Source organism: Carassius auratus, unplaced genomic scaffold, assembly GCF_003368295.1.
Source record: "Carassius auratus strain Wakin unplaced genomic scaffold, ASM336829v1 scaf_tig00003633, whole genome shotgun sequence".
In the NCBI taxonomy this organism is placed as follows: Eukaryota; Metazoa; Chordata; class Actinopteri; order Cypriniformes; family Cyprinidae; genus Carassius; species Carassius auratus.
In genome coordinates this window covers 684,372-706,059 of record NW_020523535.1, presented here as the reverse complement: position 1 = coordinate 706,059, position 21,688 = coordinate 684,372, and the positions used below count along the sequence as shown (strand labels likewise).

Sequence of the window (21,688 nt, the reverse complement as noted above, 5' to 3'; positions counted from 1 at the left end):
CAGATAAAAATCCACAACTTTCCCAGATTTTTACAAGCTTTTAAAAAGCTAATTTTGATGAGATATTTCATGAACTCAGAGTCTGCCTCACCGAAATCTGATTGGTGGATTTGTTTTGTACTTTAGACCATGATAGGCCTCAAAAACACACATCCACACACTTTGAGCGCTCCTGTCTTAATCTCACTCACTTTGAGTTTAATGGAGAGAGAAGTGAGTGGAGAGGGGCTTGATATGGGATGCCCCCTTCAGCTTCTGCCTCTCGGGTGGGATTATGTCGTCACGCTGGGCCCCGGGGCCATTATAAATGCCCCCATGGCCCTTTTGTGGTCTGTCAGACCAGCTCTACTAGGTGTGGACAGGATATGCTCTGTAACCTCTTCTGTGTCACTCATCTAGAATTAGCCCTGTAGATTTAGCCTTTAGCATCGATGTTCAGGTCTCTCTGACAAAACCCTCCAAATTATCTACGCATGCACACACACAACCACACACACCTCATGTTTCTTTAGCAGTCTGGGTGTTGTTCAGGCGAAGAGAAACGACGGTGGCAGAGACGACCTGTGTGCGGCTACATGTGTGACCGTTTACTCGCGGCTTCCCACACAGCCTCAGCTAACGGCTAGGTCTTTTAGGTGGAATTCCATCACTCCTTTCGCCCTCGTTTATCTTTTTCCATAAGCTAAGGATTTAACTTTTTGTGTACTTGTTAAAAAAGGACAAATTATATTTTTTCCTCAAAGACACTTTCTTTAGCCATTTTGCTAATCCCAAATTACCGTAGTTTTTTTTATTTTATAATAAATCACGATGTGGGAGTTCCGCTCTATGATGTTCTGGCGGGCGGTGTTTGCTGAGTTTTTCGGCACCATGTTCTTCGTCTTCTTTGGGATAGGCGCAGCTCTACGCTGGACCTCTGGGCCGTACCATGTCTTCCACACTGCCCTCTGCTTCGGCTTCGCTGCTGCCACGCTCATCCAGTCCATCGGCCACATCAGCGGAGGACACATCAATCCGGCCGTCACCTTCGCTTACCTAGTCGGCTCTCAGATGTCCTTTTTCCGAGCTTTCTTCTACATCTGCGCTCAGTGCCTGGGGGCCATGGCAGGAGCCGCGGCCCTGTATGGAGTTACACCCAACAACATGAGAGGCACACTGGCACTTAACACGGTAAGAGAGAAATTTATTTATTTAATTTTATTATTATTTTGTATTTATTTGCACATTTTGAGTTTGGGTGTTTTACAAGAGTCCAAATGAGTATTAATGGAAAATCTATTTATCTAATAAATTTGATGTATTGAAATCCGATTCTTTGTATTCAGTACATATAGAGAGCACACAGTACAGAGCCCTGCAGAACTATATATCTATGTTGCAGTCTTATGAACCATTATTCATATTTTTTTTAACTTTTTCGTGTCCATGTCTCTGCAGCTGCAGCCTGGCATGAGTCTCGGAATGGCGACTACAGTGGAGGTGTTTCTCACCATGCAGTTGGTGGTTTGTGTTTTCGCCGTCACAGATGAGAGACGAAGCGGCCGTGTGGGTTCTGCTGCTCTGTCTATTGGCTTCTCTATTACTATGGGCCACCTGATGGGGGTGAGATGGATATTTCAGTATTCGAATCAACTTGTGTGAGTATTTTAAGTGTGCATTACACCAGACATGTGCCTTGTTTGTCTTTGAACCAGATGTACTACACGGGAGCTGGCATGAACCCAGCTAGATCTTTCGCTCCTGCTATCCTCATGAGGAATTTCATCAACCACTGGGTAAGAAATGCAAAGTACAGTACTGAAACTACAGAAAAAAAAGTATATATATTATTTAGTGACCTATTTCTCTTCTGACAGGTGTATTGGGTGGGACCCATGATTGGTGGAGCTATGGGTGCCATCCTGTATGATTTCATGCTGTTTCCCCGTATGCGGGGTCTCTCTGAGCGGCTAGCCACTCTCAAGGGCACCCGATCCCCAGAGACCGAGAACCAGCAGGACACCCGCGGGGAGCCCATCGAGCTGAAGACTCAAACCCTATAAACCTGCTAAGAACCTGTGGACTGAAATCTGGCTCTACCTCAACGGACCATCTCGCCGCCTCAAGTGACTCTCAGTATGCCTCAGTTAATAAACTCCCACACTGAGGCTCACACATCCACGCAAAAATCTGAAATGAGCTGACATGAGTACACTACTTTGTTTAGTATTCAAGGTTTGTTGCTAGTTTCAACACAGGGCAGGGGGCGGAGCTGAGGCAGGAGTTCAGGTGGGTGTGGTTTATGGTGTGGGCGGGGCTAGAGCTGTTTATCTAGGCATGCTTTTCACTTTTCATCTGACTTCACTTTCACAATTCATTTTCTACAACACCAAGATGTGGATGTATATGCAACTTAACCAGGGTTTTTCCATTAATTTTTTTTTTTTAATATCCGTGAGAGTTATGCAAGTGAGTGCAAGTGTGTGGGTCATTTTGTGTGTGTGAGGGAAAACGTGCCCAGGTATGTATGTGTGTTTAGCTTGTGCATGATGATCAAGTGTATGTGTGAGTGTGTCTGTCTGCTGAGCAATTATTTTGGGTTTTTTATCATTACAGCTCGCTTGTGTTTGTACCATGCTAATGGTTTTTCCCCTTATTTTTACGGGACTCTAAGACACCCCAAACTGTATTGTTTGCAATGATATTCCATTCACTTTGATGTTCACACAAACCACCCTTTAACTGAACTGTTTTAAACACAACAGGGTGTTGTGCCCAATTCTGACCCAGTCAGGTTATTGCCCCCCTAGTATTGGTAAGTTTAGGAGTAGGTGTGGAGGAGGATGGGTTAGGTTTAGGATAAGCCAGTCAGGTAGCTACTTGAATGAGGGGAGTGATAATTTGGCAGGGGGTCAAAATTGAGAAAAACACTTGTCTTTTCAGTTACATCTCAAGTTTACAGTGTCTGTGTTGCCTTTCATTAAATCTTGTTTGAGGATAACATCCATGACTGGGCAAAAAAAGCTATATGAATCAAATCTGAATGCAAATAAATACATGAAAAAGAAGAGGCTTTTTGTATGTACAACTCAGAGTATGAATGATGCAGGAACTAATATTAACACTAGATGGCGCTGTACAACAGTTTATGATCTCAGATCATTCAGGGTTTTATTATGGCGGGGTTTGATATGAGATAAAGTCATTAAGGAAAAGAAACTGGAAACAAGAAAAATGAGCAGTACCTGTTTACAGTAAAGCAGGATGGTGAAAACCTAATCGGGAGACAAAACACAAACTCAATTCCATGAAACCAGAATTTACCTTTGGTAGATATGTTTTTATACAGTCTATGGTTTAAAATAGGGAAAACGGATCAGAAATATTGATGACTCATCTTGGACTACAATTTCTTGTTCAATAAAATTCTAATGAATGCCCCTCCTCCAATACTTGGCCAGTTTATCAACTGAAAGCAATTTCCATTTTGTTGTATACTATATAGTAAGAAATTACATGTTTTTATCTCATTGATGTGTACTTACTATTAGCTGATATCTGATGGAGAGTCGGTTTCTCACGACACAGCGCCGCCATCTTGAAACGATCAACAATGAGCGCTTAATGTAAGTCCAAAAATTAAGTCCACCTGAAAGCTCGTGTGTGAACTACTGAGCATTTATTAATCTTAAACAAGTTTTTCACGTTTTCAGGATAATCTTGTAGAGAACTATTTAGAGTTATAAGTCATGGGGATTGTTTTATACCACCACCATACATGTTCATTACTACTCTCAGCCAACTGACGGGTCATAAAACTCGGAAAGACGTTCAAATATGTATTTTTTTAATTTTTTAAAACAACTTTACAAACAATAAACATATAACCACAGTAAATATGAACATGCATACAATACTAAATCAAACCAAATGAAAGGACTAAATTGACAGGTGGAGAGGATCAAATACCCATCAAGTTAGTGTATTGTACATTTGGTGACTCAGAATAAAATGTTGATACTTTTAAATCACCATCAATTATCCACAGCATCTGGCTGTAGGGACTTACATCTGAAGCCAACCAAATGAAACCTAAACTCTTGGTCAAAACAGCTTTCAGTAGTATAGTCTAATATATATTTATAGCTGCGACACTGATTTCCATAAATATGGTCAGGGTCAGGATTATGAAAATGTGTTAAAATCTACCAGTATTCATTTTTTTCCAACTTGACATGACGGTGGTGCCCAAGAGAAATGGCCAGAAAAACAAAAGAAGTGCACAATATAATGTGAACACCAAGGACGGTGCATAAACCTTTCATCTGCTTGGAGGAGGACTGTTTGTAAAGTCGTTCACAGGTGCTCATTTGGATTAAGGTCTTGAGGCTTCATGCATAAAACTTCCTGTAGTTTCCATAGTGATAGTTTGCCTACTCACAAAAAATATAAAACGACCTAATGCCTTCCATTGCCTTCATTTGCATAGGTTTGTATGCTCGTGCATGAACTCTTGGCTTCACTCCAGCTCTTCCTTTGAAGCAGTTGTTAAACTGCCTTCGGTTATTCATTGTAAGCACATGTATACTTCCGTGTCTCTCAATGAATTTGTCTGCAGAAACAAAACAAGTTCGAAAGAAGAAAAACAAACTCAACTGACATACACTCTGATGATAAATATAATCATATGAAGAATGTAACAATGCATCAGGGTGGCAACTAAAAAAAAGCTATTGATGGGATTCTTTCAGAATGTAGTAAATCATATACAAACTTCAAAATAACCACATTAGCTGAGCTTGGTTTCTGCAAATCGACTTTATTACACGTTTTGCATGTTCTGGTCTTATGGCTTTCACTGTAAGGTGTTTTCATATTTTGAGTCGAGTGTCTGATTAATGACAACACTGTTTTTGTGAAAACAAGCAGATTGTCCCGGCAATATGTCAACGTCCCATCCATCAGTCAAGACTTTTCTCAAGTTTTCCCGCTGGCATTTTGTCCTGTAGTGTCATTTGTGGAGTGATACCAAAAGCAACCACTGACATCTGTCACAATACTCTGTCTTTCGTCCCTTCAGCAGACCAAAACCCAGTCTAAAAAGCATCACAGATGAGCCAGAGTTAGAATATGATTAATACTCAATGTTTCAGTGTCTGTTTCCTCGTGATCGTTCACAGGCATCTTGAATCCCTATATTACTGAATGCTAAAATTAATGTCGTTATGTGGAGCTACTGGAGGAAACTTGAGGAAAGAGAAACTACAGGAACGGAAGAGACATTTGACAGAGGTGATACACAGTGATAAGCAGAAATACAAATCCGTTGCAATGCTACATTTCTAGAAAGGTTATCTATTTTTGGAAAACATTTGGTTAAAAAAAAAAGGAAAATCACATTTTCGCTCAGATAGAGGGAAGCACTTTTGTGTCATGAGAACAGCTATATAAAAGACAAATTGGAGAAGTCTCTAAGGCTTTATGCTGAACAGATATAACTGCAGAGATAGAGACCGTCCAATCTTAAACACCTGTCAATCTTAGCGGTATATGTACACGATACCGTTCAAACGTCCGGGATCAGGAACTTCACAACCCTGCAATCCATCATTTAATCATCTAATATTGGTTATTTAACAATCTTCTACCAATAATGACAATAATATAATTATTAATCATAAAGAGTAACCAGTCAGAGTAAAGTCCATCAACTTAGGGATGATGAAAAGCTGAAAAATGTTAAGCCCTTTGTATTCGACCCCAGTCTCAGGATGATGATGTCACAGTTCCCTGTCCCAAAATGATGATGTTCTAGTGCAATTTCAGCTTACTCGCTGGGTCCCTGTGGCCTGATCTACAGGCGGTCGGCGTGGAGCTGATGAGGGGGGATCTGGATGAAGGCTGAGCTGGGGGCTCCTCCGATGGAGGGGAGGGCTGTGGGGACCGGGCTGTTTGTGGCAGAGGGCCCGGGGGTGCCCGGAGGGTACATGTAGCTCAGGAAGCCTGGCGAGGGGGCGTAGGGATACTGCTCGAAGGCCGTGGAGGCGTACTGAGTGTAGGCAGTGCTGAAGTCAAGATAAGGGTTCGAGGCGCTGGAGGTGACCTGTGCGGGAAGAACCACACTGGGCTGCAGGAAGGCCTGAGGGTAAACATACGGCTGGCTGAGTCTGAGAGAGAGAGAGAGAGAGAGAGAGAGAGAGAGAGAGAGAGAGAGAGAGAGAGAGAGAGTCATTACATATACTGTATTCCAATTATAGTTCCTATACTATATAGTTACTTATTGACTTATAAAATATGGACTTTTTGTATCAGTGATCTTCTATAGAAAAGTAATGTGAAGTTCTTCTCTGTTCTTCTAACGGACCTGCTCACTGCCCTCATTAATATTTCTTATGAGTTTCTGCCTGATGATATCACAGCCAAACATCATAGCAAACTGAAGCACTACAGAGAGAGAAAGAAAGAGAGACCAGAGGCTGCTACCCACAGCTCAGACCCATGAGCCTCCCTCCAAAACAAAGAGGAACCCAGAGGGGCCGCCGACACGGAGCTCAAAGTATTGAAAACATCCTCACACACAGCCGAAGACACTCACACATCTGCAGCAGCATACACTTCCCTTCACACACACATACACAGCTGCAGTGTCATTGGTCTGTCAGTGCCCTGCTGGCGTCCTGGGCTGAAGGGTGATTTAAAGGGACTGACAGTGGCTTTGTGGAGTAGGCAAATCAACGGAGTCTGCCGTCCTTACAGACCCTGTTCATCCTAGCACACACTAATGCAGACAGGGAAACACAGGGATTGAGAGAGACGAGGAGGAGGAGAGAGAGAAACAGAGACCAGGCAAAATAAAAAAAGACCAAAGTTGACAAGGGTGTGAGGACTGACAATGTAGGGGTGAACTGATTGCTACAAATTAGCTGGAAATGACTGTGTGTCTTCAGCTCTTCCAAAACCTAGTGTGCTGCCTTCCAGCCTTTATAAATGGGCTGACTTAAAAAAAATAAGGGTTATGAAAATTCACCCTATTTATTTTTTTTCTCTTTTTGTGGAAGATTCAACTAATTTAAATAAAAAAAAGGGTTTGACCTTTTAACCTTGAGTCAAAATATAACTCCATCTTCTGGTGAAATGACAATCAACTGCAAACTCACATTCAGATCTGCTTCTATCCGATCATCTGACGGACAGAACCAATGCCAAATTGTTTACATTTTTTTTTCTTTTTTAATAATCTGTTTCACTTGGCTGTATGTTAATACAGAAGCAAAGTACTTACAAGATCTTTTTGGGTAACACTGCAACTGTAACAATAAATTAAATCAATATAAGAATAAAGAGAGACATCGAGCACTTTTTATGATGGATGGATGCACTTTATTGGACTTCAAAATCTCGACACCCATTCACTCTCATTATAAAGCTTGGAAGTGCCAGGACATTTTTTTATATAACTCTGATTGCATTCGTTTGAAAGAAGAAAGTCATATACACCTAGGATGGCTTGAAGGTGAGTAAATCAAGGGGAAATTTGTATTTTCGGGTGAACTATCCCTTTAATCTAAAAAAAGAAAATGTGAAAATGTTTTCATGTTAGAGTGTGGAGTGTGAAACAGAGGTATGAAAAATTATGCATATTTACTGATGTACTGATAGATATCAATGTTTATAGCAGTTTAATGCCTGTTATGTGATATTCACTTTCACACTGTTCTAGCTGTGTCATTTCAGTGAGCTTTTAAGAGGTTTTACACGTGCGCAAGTAAGGGCAATTTAGTGTTTCCTGATGTTTCAAGTGTGAAGGAGAAACTTTTGGAAAATGCTAGTGTGAACATATTCACATTTATCTTGATTAATGTTAATGTAGTCTGATTTGAAACTCTGTGTGTCCCATAAAAAGTGTGAAAGGTAGGGATGCAACGGTAGGCGTTTTCTGTAAGGGTCTTTTGGTTTGGCACATGTATCAAACAAATGCGTATTGTTGTAATTCTATGCGCAGAACTTCTGTGTGTGCAAAGCATTTGCAAACGCATCTTAAAGTTAAGAATAAGATGTCTTATACATGAGACATGATTTATGTTAAGCGCTTCAAACTAACTCAGCATGCAGTGTAAAGTGGCTTGCCTTTCAGGTCAGATGTGTGTATTGTTTACTACATTTGAGTCATGTTTTCTCCAGCGCATAACATATTATGGCTGAGTCTTCATCTGTAAATGTTCTAATGCCATATGAGTGTTTCCATTTTGCAAAAAGTCTCGTCTTGACATTAAGCAAGGAAATTTGCACCAAGTAGATGGAGCACAATAATTCAGACTTTTTGCTAGAATACCTTGCTTTCAAAAGTGGAAGCACATTAAAGCTCTTGCCCCGTTTGTAACAAGAGTGTGATACAGTGCTAGACTGACATGTTTCACTCGTGTCTCGTGCATGAAAAGGCGCTCGAAAACTGCAGTGCCAATGTAGGTCATAAGAGATAGAAATACATTTGGTTAAAGCTTACAAGAGTACATGAAATTTACAAGTAATGTAATATATATATAAATATGCAATATATAAAAAGATTTGTCCATTTTGATTTCAATGCTGTCTGCAGGCAGCTTACTAAGTTTTGTAGTGTATGTGTTTTTATCAGTGTCGTTTGAGTGTTAAAAACACAGCATCTGTGACGTTTTAATATGTTTGAGTGTTTATCTGTTATATCTTAGGTGGTTTTGATGATGCAGGAAGCCTTTTCTTCTGTGCATGAGAGCGACAGAGAGCAGAAGCACAAGGAGAAATGAAGAGATGTGGAAGGGAGAGCAAATTATGACGACAAAGAGGAAGGACGAATGATCTTAGGTCGTGCCATCATGCCCAGAGCAGAATATCACTTTTAGCAGCCCCAGCTGTTGGGTGTGGGACACAGACAGGAAGAGACAGAGAGACAGAGGGGGATTTAAAGGTCATATCTTACCAGGCAAACACAGAAACAAACACTGCTATCACTACATTACTGATGAATAAGTGAAGGGGGCAATTTGGGAGAGGACCACCCTTGTCACGTCATTCTAACTAAATGTAGCGCTGCTAAAACGAGTGCTTGTGGGACACTGTAGGGCACAGAGATAAATATGCATAACCCTAAAAACATAACAAATGTGCAAAATGAAACATATTTGCAACTTTTTATCTCACAATTCTGCCTTTTTTTCATGATTTTGTGATATGAACTCGTGGGGCAGTATAGGAATAACACAAATATCACAGAATATCACAAAAATATGAAGCAGCACAACTGTGTTTCACAACCAGAAGTGTTTCTTGAGCAGCAAATCAGCATATCAGAATGATTTCTGAAGGATCATGTGACGCTGAAGACTGGAGGAATGATGGGATCATGGGAATAAATTACATTTTAAACTATTACAACAGAAAACAGTTATTTTAAATGGTATTAATATTTTAAAATATTCCTATTTTTACTGTATATTTGATTTTAAAAAAAATGCAGCCTTGACGAGGAAAGACATATTTCAAAAACATAAAAAAGATTTTTTTTTCTTTGCATGACTCAATATAAATTATGCATTTTGAATGATAAAAACAGGATTATTAACAGTGTCACATGGCTGCCCGCTGGTATAGTGGCGTGAATGTTGCCACCAAGTGATAAAGGTCAGATGTCAGTGAACGTATATCAGACTCGAGGCACATGACAAGCCATTGGTGTAAGAGACACGAGCGTGTGTGTGTGTGTGTGTGTCTGAGATGCTCAAGTAGTTTGATCCTCATTGTGCTGGTTCAGCAGAGCTCCCTAAACCTGCAGACCTCCCACAATGCTGTGTGCTGGCCAACACCCAACCCCCAACCACAGGGGGTCTGTGAGCGGCACCCTCCGCTTCTGTAATCCCCATCTCCAGCACCTTGCTAAAGCCTCCTCCCTCAGGAAACCCCAAAACCAACACCCTCCTCCCCAGACGGGAAAAATCCCTCTAATGCCAGCCAACAGATGGCGAGAGTGCCAACTCCAAATAACAGCAGGGGCCCTCATCCTCTCAACAAGGACATGCTACTCACTAAGTAAGCTAACGGCGCAGTGATAACCCAACACACCCGCGCAACCTCGTTGCTCAACTTCTAGTTTTCCACAATGTTACAGGTACAGGTTTGAAAGGACATGAGGGTGATAAAATGATGACAGAAATTACATTTTTGGGTGTAGTATCTCTTTAAACAGGCATTATGCTAACTGTTAGCATGTGCGAATAGCCTTTAGCTACTCTGTTGTAGGTCTGTTTGTGGTTGGCCATTACTGTAGTAGAGTTAAGTTCACCTCTAATACGTTTTTCATTTTTAGCACTGGCCATCTCAAAGAGGAAGTTAATGATTAGGGTTAATGATCAGTAGCACTATTAACACACACTGCAAACAGAGCCACAGTGGGTACAGGACACCTGTTCAAACAAAAAGCTAACCCTCTGACAGTGAGTTTAAATAGAGACCCCCAGGGTATGGACAAGACCCCTAAAACCCACACAATACAGCACTCACTCCTGTCCTGAAGGCTAAATCTCACTCTGAACACACAGAGACGGGTTATTTACAAGATCTACAACCAGATTCACATCTGTCAAATTCAGCTAGTGACCGAACTATGTTTGGATTTCATTTTACGACCAATATATGAAATATGGACTGTTTAATGTCCAGTATAGAAAAGTATAGATATAGAAAAAACTATAATATTGTGAAATATTATTACAGCTTAAAATATAACAATTTAAAATATAATTTACTCCTGTAATGCAAAGATGAATTTTAGCACAATTACTCCAGTCTTCAGTGTCACATTTCTGATTATTATCAATGATGAAAACATTATAAATTTCTTTATTAATCAATTTAATGTATCCTTGCTGAATAAAATATACATTTCTTTAAAAGACTCTTACTGACCCTTTAAATACAGTAGTGTGTTCATTATTGTTACTGTTATTATTATTATTAAAAATAAAAAAAACTATGTGAAGAACATTTTTGCACCTCTTTCTATCCAATGACAGTTGTCAAGCTATTAACAGCACAAAGAAGTACCATAAAAGTCATAATCATAAATTTAGCCCATATTACTAATGATCATATATTTTGCAATATTACTATTTTACTGTGTTTTAACTATTTTACGCTGCTGAGCAAAAATGTATGACTTATGACGGCACAATCATGACAAAAATTACAATTGTCGTTAATTCACTTGAAATTGTAATTGCGATTATTAATTACGATGATCACAATTTACACGAAATGATGTTAATACAGTTGTTTGAGGCAACTACGTACCATATTTTTATATTAAAATAAAGCAAGTACTCGAACTGGATAACTGCTTTTCTATTAAGCGTCAAATGTCGGATTGCTTTCGTCTTCTAATAAAAAATGTAAAAAATATGCATGTTATTATATAAATTAAAACAATAGAAATTCAACTAACTGTGCAGCCCTTAAGATCTACCCTTGTGTAGAAAAAAATGACGGGTTTGGTATAACATGAGCGCGACTAAACAATGATACATTTTTTAAAGAACTATTACTTTGAGATATATGTATAATGTGATTCTGATCTTGGTGACTATGTGTGGGTGGAATAGGGAACACGAAAGATGTGTGTAGACGGATTCAGAGACAAAGAAAGAGAGAGATGGAGGTTTGTTTTACATAACACCTGGCTGGTTAGCAGACTGGAGGCAGGTGGTGACCTAACTGACAGACAAACAGGTCGAACAGGATAGAGCAGAGAAAGTTAAAGAAAGAGAAACACTGTCAGAAAGGAACCAAGAGGGAAACACAGAAAGAGGAAGAGAGTAAAAAGATAGAAACCGAGACCGAGTGACAGTATGGCAGAAGGAGGCAGACAGATGGAAATAAACCGCAGACGCTACTGTAAACACATGAGAAGAAACTAATGTTCACGGCTTGTGTCCTCAGAGACGGGATGATTGTTAAGAATAACCCACAGTTTTAGCTTAAATGGAAGTGCAGTTTTGACAGGACTGTTTCTGAGGGGTCCTGCTAGGATTTCATGTTATTTCTGCCAAAACGGCTCTCCCTCGCCCCTGACATTAGCTGAATGAGAAGAGATGCTTACCCATACTGCCTCTGGATCAGGGCTGGATGAACCTGCTGTAGTCCAGTCGAGTATCCTGTGACAAGACGAGGAAGACAAGAGATTGAGATCTGCTTCTGAGAGTTAAAGCTGAGGAAATGATCACAGTTTCAGTTCGGTCCTAACCTGCCCGACTTTCTTTATCTGTGGAGCCCAAAAGAAATCACCCGAACAATTTCCACTCATCCTTCAGTTTGTGAACACAGTAATGCACTTATAATAGAAGTTTAAGGAGCAAGACATTGCAAGGCATGTTAAAATACACACTGTTTGTTAAATATAGCCATAAAACCATATGTGTTGACCTGAAACTACTGAGATAACATCACTTAGTAATTCTGTCAGTTCAAAATCTGACCACATAAAACCCAAGGACAGAACAGAAAGGGATTGTTATAAAAAACAGAAAAAAGTCCCACTACTAAAAGGATTTATTGAGCTTTATGTCTAACTATGTCTAACTTTTGTATGCAAAAAAAAAGAACGTTATTACAATAAGATTGTATCAGCATTAATTACTGACATTAGAAGATTATTTTTTTGTTTAGTCAAGTGTCAGAAACTGTGTCAGACTTTTATTTTGACATCCATTACAAATCGGTATATTAAAGTAAAGGTCCCCTTCTTCGTGATCCCATGTTTTAAACTTTAGTTAGTGTGTAATGTTGTTGTTAGAGTATAAATGATATCTGTAAAATTCTAATGCTCAAAGTTCAATGCCAAGCGAGATATCTGATTTAACAGAATTAGCCTACAACAAACGACCCGTTTGGACTACATCTCTCTAGTTTCTGCTGTAATGACGTCACTAAAACCATTTTTGACTAACCTCCGCCCACAGGAATACACAAAAAAGGGGGCGTGGTCTTGTTGCGCTCCGACGGAGAAGGAGGAAGAGCTGTGTTTGTGTTTGCCATGTCGTCGAAACGCTGTTATTTTCATCTCGGAGTCCAATCATCTTTGTTTGGGCTTCCCAGGAACGCTGTACTTAGAGATTAATGGTTACAATTTATGTTTAACTCGGTTCCCGAAAATTATAATCCACATGTAAAACTATGTGCAGCTCATTTAGCTGAGGACAGCTTCCTCAATCTCAATCAGTTTAATGCCGGATTCGCACAAAGATTATTCTTGAAAGATGGAGCAGATCCCTCTTTGTCTGGAGAAGGCGTTGTTTATGGTCCACAACCGGTAAGTGTATTTTATTATTTAAGTTGGTGCATTTAACAGTTTCTGTAACTAATTACACAAAGGGCAACGCTGTTTAGCTTTGTTTACTAGATGGTAGGGCTGTGCAAAAAATCGAATGCGATTTTCATGCGCATCTTGTCAGTAAAGGCGTTCTGTGATTAAAAATACATCTCCAGCACACGCTCCTGCCCACTTGCTTCTCAAAACTAGCCCAATCGCGTTTCTAGGAGGGAAGCGTGCGCTCAACTGCTGTCGAATCACAACACAGGAACCGCTGGCCCAATCAGAACTCGTCACGTATTTCTGAAGGAAGGACTTTATAGAACGAGGAAGACATCAGCCCATTTTTATGAAAACAGCAGTATACAGGTGAATTGTGTGAAAAATACTGTTTTTTTTACACTCGAAACATGAACACATGTTATATTGCACACTGTAAACACAATCAAAGCTTCAAAAAAACACAAAAAACGTGACCTTTAAAAAATCTAATTATAAATAAATTATTACACAGGAGTAACAAAGTAAACTGTGCATATTTTTCCTATTGAACCATTTTCAAATGATTTAATTTTAATTCATTAAATATTATGTCAAATAAATATCAATTTCAGTGCAGCATATTATTTAAAATCTTTCAAATAAACTGTCTGATTAATTTAATTAAATTTCAAAAGGAGACTGTATACATTAATCAGCATCCATGAATGCACATGCACCAAAGTCAGCTCAAAAACTAATTTTTATTGGTAGTCTCTTGGCCTGATGTTATTGGCTATCATTCACTGGCTTCTCTGCTCCCTAAAATATCAGTCATCAAAAAACTCCATATTGGTCAACCATTAACAAGCTGCACAGTTCTTCCTTTAAACCCTCTGCAATGTCTTGCCCCACAGACTCCCATTGTAAGTCCATTACAGCATGTGCTTTTAGTTTGTTTCAAATCAAAGGATGAGTCGATGCATTCAACAGAGCTTCATTTAACATTTTGAATCCAGAACACACCTTTAAGACATCTTGGCAATAAATTAAGGTTTATGGTTGTTAAGCAGCAGAAATTGAATGGAACAGATGACAAATTATTTTTGGACATTTGCCCTCTAACGGAGTCATTCATTCTCCAGTTTTCTGTCCTGTATTTGACATTCATGATGCACATTTGTAATTCTGTGTCCTCCACAACTGCACACTCTTTAGGTTTTAATTGGCACTCATTCTCTTCATTCACCCAATATGCATGTTAGTTTTTTCTTTCTGTTTTTCCTCCCATCCTGTCTGTTCTGCAGCGCAACAGTGTCTCTGCCTGGACACAGATCAGAAACATCTCTCGCCTGGATGCCCACACACACACACACACACACACACACACACACACCTTGCTCAACAGCCTCTTCTGCACTATTTGCATATACAAACCTTATGGTGAACAAAATTCAATTGGTAATTCTCCATGTCTATCAAAAAAAGCTTTCTTCTCTCAGTTTGATGTTCATTATTCTTGTGTCTGTGACGCAATGTTATCCGAAGATGTAGTTTATACAGAAAATGACTTGAATAAACTGAGCATGTTTATTACATTTTTATATATTTTCTAAAATCAAAAACATATTTTATTTAAATGAAATAAAAATATGAATTGTTTATATTAATAACCTGAAATTACTGGTATTACTAGCCTGTGTAAAAGACTTTGGCAGGGCGTACGGAGGGCATAATTTTTCAATATAAAAATATAATTAATAATAATAATAATAATAATCATAAAATAAAATATGAATCATAATCATTCTAATAAATAAGAATACTTATAAAAAATTATAATAATAATCATAAAATAAAATATTAATAATAATCATTCTAATAAATAAGAATACATTATAATAATAATAATCATAAAATAAATATAAATCATAATCATTCTAATAAATAAGAATACTTATTAAAAATTATTTAAATGAACTAACTGAAATAAACAATTTTAAGTTGAAATACTAGAAATGACAGAATGACAGAAATAGTAAATAAATAAAATCTCTTTTTCTCTGAGAAAAGCGTAATCATTATGAACTAAAGTGTATTCAAGATTTAAAAAAAATATTGTCTTACTTTTCAACATTGTCAAGAACATTTCAATAACTTTTTTTTTAAAGATTTCTTTATTTAAAGATCTTGGTTATCATTTTTTATCATTGACTCACTGAAATAAAAGAATTGAGCTTAAAAATAATACAAACGAATAAAAATAAGTGAAATCACTGAAATAATAATATAAATAATAATAAGTACTAAATGACTAAAACTAAAACAGAAATAATGATTTAAAGCTAAATAGAAATATTTCTAAAAAGTATACTGTATAAAAAGGTATATAAATTTTTTTTAAGAACTTGGCATTGCATTTTAACTAGACTTTTTTTTTAAATAAGATTTCTTCCTTTAATGATCTTTATTTGTCATTCACTCTTGAACTAAAATGTGTTTGAACAGAGAGAGAGAGAGAGAGAGAGAGAGAGAGAGAGAGAGAGAGACACGACTGCTGTTTCAAACATGTTTGGACGAGAACAAGAGCAGGGACCAAAATGTCCTCTTTTCCTGTGTGAATATGGTGTGTTAGGACAGGTGTACATGGTTCCCTCCACAATACCCTTCCTCTTTTCTGACATATTAGCTACAAAACACACACAGAAATGCAAAGTTGGAGGTCGAACGAGCAGACAGACGTGCTGACTGAACATACATCACTCTCTGCCAATGCATTCACACACATGCACTGATGCAAATGTAGCACGGCAGTAAATTCATGACAGGCTTAACCCATCAAACAAGCCGTTAAAATAAGTGTGACATTGTGTGTGTGTGGCAGCCAGAGAGAGCTGTGTGTGTGTGTGTGTGAGAGAGTACAAAAGATCTTTATGATACTCAGAGCATGATATGATGAAAACAGACATCAGTTTTTTTTGCCATTATATGAATCATCCACAGTTAAAGTGTCAACAAGAAAAAGCTGCAACAGTTGCTCTACCATATAAAGGCAAAAAGACTTTTCTTAAAGGGGACGTGTATAATGCATTAATCACAACAGAATCAAATAAACAGACTAAATCACTTTCAAGACACTGTTCTGTTCATTTGAACCTTATCTGAGTCTGAGAAAACCTGTTTGAAAACAGTCATTATTTGTGCATTTCTGCAGTGTTAAATGACACAATTCATCTGGGAAAGTGCCCGAACAATAGATAACTACAGGATTAAAAAGATAGGTACACTACTTAGAGTAAATGTAAAGCTTGTGTCAGGTGTTTACCTGTCAGTGGGCTGCGTGGTTTGGCCCCGAGGTACGCCAGGTTCACATTAGCTTTGCGTCCATCAATAATAGGGTTGGCATCTTTACAAGCTCTCTCCGCTGCACTTTTATCTATCATAGTGACCTGAAGAAGAAAGAGAAAATAATAAATACAGACATTATGAACAGACATTTTTTACTTCAGCTTTCTCTTAGCTGAAGGGGGTGTTCACTAAAAACCTTTTATGCATTTTTTTTGGCCATTGATTTAGACAACAAATGCGTTTTGGGAGCCTGAATTTTTTTTTTTTTTTAAGCGGGTTTCAAAGTGCATGCTTTTGAAAACAATATCGTTACCTTCTCAGTGTAAACCACAGAAACGCACATTTGTGAATATGGTGCATGTGCGCAGACGCGAAGACTTTTTTTACACATTTTTTTCATCTCGGTTTCATGTGAATGGGATTTTGACAATGTTGTCTCTTTATCTGCTGTGCCTTTAAGAAACACCTCCTTCACATGTGAAATCAGTAACAGCACGTAATATATTATTCAGAACAATTTATTTTTGCAGTCTGGTTTAGTAAATCCAATTTTGGTCTCAGGAGGAGTTAATAATCTTACAAATACAAGCATGCCATTAATATCACACCAGTTGGCTTAAGAAGAAGGGGTTTATGGGTATTTGAGTGAGGCGGTTAAGCAGCCTCAACTGCTGACTTGTTTTCACAGCTCACGTTTCGGTGACAAACGCTCTTCCAGTGCGCTGCAATATTAGGTTTGAGCTGCTCACGGCTACACACACACACACACACACACACACACACGCCCCACCCTGTGTAGACCCAGTGGCAGCTGTGCTCCCCAGGGCTGGTGGAACGAGAAAGACAGCCAGAGCAGTAGCAGAGTGAGCGGTTAGCGGGAGGATTCATGGGATCTGGTTTCTGTCAGGTAAACACCAGAGTGTATGCTTCGTTTCTGTAGTGCCCTTGTGTGGAGAGCGTCTCGGACTGGACATGAACAAAACAAGCACACACACACACACACATGTCTGCAAGCTTGTTATTATCTCAGTAGTCACAAAACCAGGCTAGTAAATGAGGCGACAAGCCTCAGTGAGCGTGTTGGGAAAACATTAGGGTTGTGTTGTAATCTTCTGGGAACCCTCCCTCTTTTCTTATTCCAGAATACAGCTATTAAGACAAGGCCTCCCACACAGGGAGGGTAAAAGCCAGGATATTAAAGACTATCATTTACAACAAACAGTTTCTTTTATTTCTGTCTCCCCTCTTTCGGTTTATCTAATGTGCATGTTTACACCTCTTGGCAGATGAGGTGCCAAAAACAACAAAAAAAAAAACGAAGTGAAACTGTGCGGTCTTATCTGTGCTTTCCAACTGCTTTTGAATACAAACCACGTTACAGTGTTTTACCAGTAAACACAGACACTGTACGAGCGGAACTCACTAAACCGGTCGACATGTGCAGATCATATTTCACCCCAAAACTGAAAGATAACAACAACAACAACAACAAAAGTACAAATATATATTTAACTTTTTCGAAAATGTATTTTCATTTAGAACCATTAACAATTTTACTGGAAGCCTGTTTCCGCCACAAAATCTCACAAAACTAAGAAGAAACAAAAGTCAAAATAGCAAAATATAAACTCAAATCCCACAATTCACGTTTTTCTCAGAACTGAGAGTCTTGCTATTCTGACTTCATCTCTCATAATTCTGCCTTTCTGCAAGAAAAAAAAGGCATAATTGTGAGATATCACCTCAAGAGCAACAACTTAAAAGCCTCATTCTGATTACTTTAATGTAAAAAAAAATCAATGTTAATAAAAATTATATAGTTATATGAATAATAATATATTTTACATAATAATAAATGTAAAAACTAAAATAATGAGTAATAATAAAACGTAAAACACCCCGACAGACTTTAATGCAGATTTAAATTAATAAATTATTTATTACAGTATTTTTTCTGTATTTATAGGGTGTGATTTACTTTACCATGGTGTTCTTTTAAGGCATATATTCCATAACCTATATTAATAAAGTACCATGATATTACCATCTGATAACATTTCTATGTGATCGCACAATCATTTTTAAAAGCTAGTGTATGCAGTGAAAGCATAATATCGAAAACACAGGGAAAGCCACTCATTTGATTTTATAAATACAGTCAGATGTGCTTGGCTGAACACTCATTAGGGCATTAAAACCTCCTTATTAGGTGAACAGAGGTGGGCCTCGCAGCAGATCACAGCAGATAAACCCTTGGACTGGACCACGCTTTCAACTTACAACGCTTAAAGATGTATTTAAAAGGGCCCACTTCACAGAAACATGAGACCCCGCTTGCAAACGTCATCCAAGAAGCTAAGAAGATAATTGATGACATGCTTTTTTTTTTTTTATAATCCACTTACGGTCCCACATGTGACTCTCAACATTACACTCACACACTTGTGGAGCAATGCAATGCAAGAGCATATTGTGTCCCTGAAAAGCTTGCAATATCTAAGGATTACATCCAAGATCCTTCAGCACTAAATCGGACTATGTGGGAAACATTTAGGCCTATTAAAAAGGGCTCATAGTAAGCATAGAGATCACCATTCGTGACTAGGATTTAGAGCCATGATGGAGAGCATGCAGTTCATTGTGTTGAGTTTCTACTGTACACCTACTGGCCTTTGTTCTTCAGAACTGTAACAAAAGACATGCGCCAACGGCACGCGACGGGCGCACTGTCACCTGGAGACCGCTAATGCGTTCAAATGAGGTTCGACCCACTTCTGCGAACCGATTCTTTTGAACTGGTCGCTTCAAAGAATCGATTCAAATAAAGATTTGTTTTATATTAAATTATTAAATTAAATTCAGATTAAAGTGTTCGTGTGGCTCAATTAGTAGAGCATTGTGTTAGCAGCGCTAGGTTGTGGGTTCGATTACCAGGGAACACATGTTAAATAAAAACTGTAAGCCTGAATGCACTGTAAGTTGCTTTGGATAAAAGCGTCTGCTAAATGCATACATTTAATGTAATATATATATATATATATATCAAAAACTGTCGTGCAAAAGTCGAGATCAAATATATTTGTAACATTTCTGCTTTTCGAGTAACTTTTAACTCGGCTCACTTAAAGTTTTTTTGCTCATTGCGGGTCCGACGTCTCTCGGTTCAGTGAGTCAGTTCAGTTGACCGGTTCACCGGTTCAAACACGATCCGACTCTAATGAACAAATCACTGACGAATCGGACACCGCGCTGATGTGCCCAGCTTGAAATCGTATTTGTTATGCCATGTGTGATCAATTTTGTTTTCAAAACGTCTTTAATAATAACAAACACGGCAGATTTAGCTACTCAAACATTGCGCAGTGTAACGTTAAATTGGTCCGAAATAATCAAACTATTGCTATTCGCGTTGATTTGCAAAACCCTTGAAAGTTAACGTTATATAAACATTTATGAACACAGCAACGGATATTTTCACTCACAAAGCCGTATCCTCTGGACTTGCCCGTCTGCCGGTCCGTGATCACCACGGCTTCATCGATGTCGCCGAAAGTCTCGAAGTATTTCCGCAGCGACGCGTCCGTGGTGTGATACGGCAGACCCCCGACGAAGATCTTGGTGAGAGTCGTGTCTTTCTGAACACTGGGATACATGGTCTCCAGCGTCCCATTCATGAACTGATGTAAAAGCATCGGGGCGCCAAACTCAGAGCAATGCAGATACGAAACGCGCGCGTTATAAATAACTATAAATACACATAAATAACGAGCGGCTCTTACGCGACGCTACAGAGGTAGATAATAGTCCTTAAGCCTGGAAAAACAACCGAGGTTCCCGTTGCTCTCCGTCATGTGCCAAACGAACTGCTCCTCTCGTCCCTGAGCGGAGACACAGTGACAGACAGCAGGTGAAGCGCCGCTCTCTCCCTATCTCTCTCTCTGAATGTCTCTCTCTCTCTCTCTCTCTCTCTCTCTCTCTTCACACCTTCTGCCTCCACATCCAATGCGAGCCTCGTCTCACTGTGACGCTCACAGACCCTCCTCACCTTCCCAAACTGCACCTGTCTTTGTTCCGAGGCTCTCTGAAGAAATAGGGTTTGACGGTAGACTACTGTACACATTTTCTGTACAAAATCGGTTTCTTGTATTCTGAAAAGAATTCAGTGGTTTAGGATTCTGAGAAATGTAAAATAAATAAACATTTACTAAATGAACAAATACATAAATAAAGATTACAATTATATTTTCACTTGTATTTAGAGTATAGCATTTATTTTGCACATTTTGTGTAATTGTTTACCAATAAACAAAACCAAAAACCAAAAAAAAAAAAAAAAAGGAAAAATGCTGTCTCTCACAAATATTTAGGACTAAATTTAAGATTTATGTTATTTGAATTGCATATAAAATTTCCATCCATCCTTTATAAGTTTCCATCTATTTGATTTTATTTTAATAACCATATTTTTAAAAAACATTTATTTAAATTGTTTAGAATCAGCATATATCTGTTTATGATGAAAACAAGTACATTTTGTCCGGTGAAAGGCATGGGTAAACTGTATGTGTAGCTGTGGAACGAGCAATATTTAATTTAATTCATTAAAATGTAAATTGGAAAGAAAAAATATATATATTCATGACAGTTACATACAACTGGTTATTGTGTATTTTAAACACATCCCATTTATTAGTAATATTACAGAAATAAATATGCATTACGTTAAGTTGATCAGTTTGTTTATGGTGAAACTGCATCCAAATGGAAATAAAAAAAGTCATTTCAGACAGCTGTTCATCGGTCAGGGATTTGGGCAGAGTTATCGACCAATGCAGATAATCTGATAATGGCCAAAGATGATATCTGTCACTGATCTCAGGACTGGAGCAGATCTGAGCCCCAGTCTTGGCCTGGTTGGAGGTACAGTACAGTACAGTACAGTACAGGTGACCTTCCAGCCATAAGTGACTGCAGGAAGTGACCCGCCAGCGGCAAGTGACCGCAGGAGGAGCCACACCCACAGGAAGAACAAGACACAAGTATTAC

The 21,688-nt window shown here is 38.5% G+C and overlaps 2 protein-coding genes across 2 annotated transcripts; one reads left to right on the top strand and one right to left on the bottom strand.

Annotated features, from left to right (window-relative positions):
• The first annotated feature begins 314 nt into the window (after positions 1-314).
• Positions 315-3,180, top strand: LOC113070274 (lens fiber major intrinsic protein-like). The gene is made up of 4 exons (XM_026243507.1): positions 315-1,170; positions 1,438-1,602; positions 1,695-1,775; positions 1,857-3,180. Exons 1-4 carry the CDS (start codon positions 811-813, stop codon positions 2,040-2,042), a joined length of 792 nt encoding a protein of 263 aa, XP_026099292.1. The 5' UTR covers positions 315-810; the 3' UTR covers positions 2,043-3,180.
• Positions 3,181-4,778: 1,598 nt separating this feature from the next.
• On the bottom strand, positions 4,779-20,594 carry LOC113070275 (RNA-binding protein 38-like). Its single transcript, XM_026243509.1, has 4 exons — positions 20,125-20,594; positions 16,620-16,743; positions 12,107-12,161; positions 4,779-6,146 (listed from the first exon to the last, which is right to left on the bottom strand). The coding sequence occupies exons 1-4, from the start codon at positions 20,332-20,334 to the stop codon at positions 5,834-5,836; spliced, it is 702 nt and encodes a 233-aa protein (XP_026099294.1). The 5' UTR covers positions 20,335-20,594; the 3' UTR covers positions 4,779-5,833.
• Between the last annotated feature and the right edge of the window lie 1,094 nt (positions 20,595-21,688).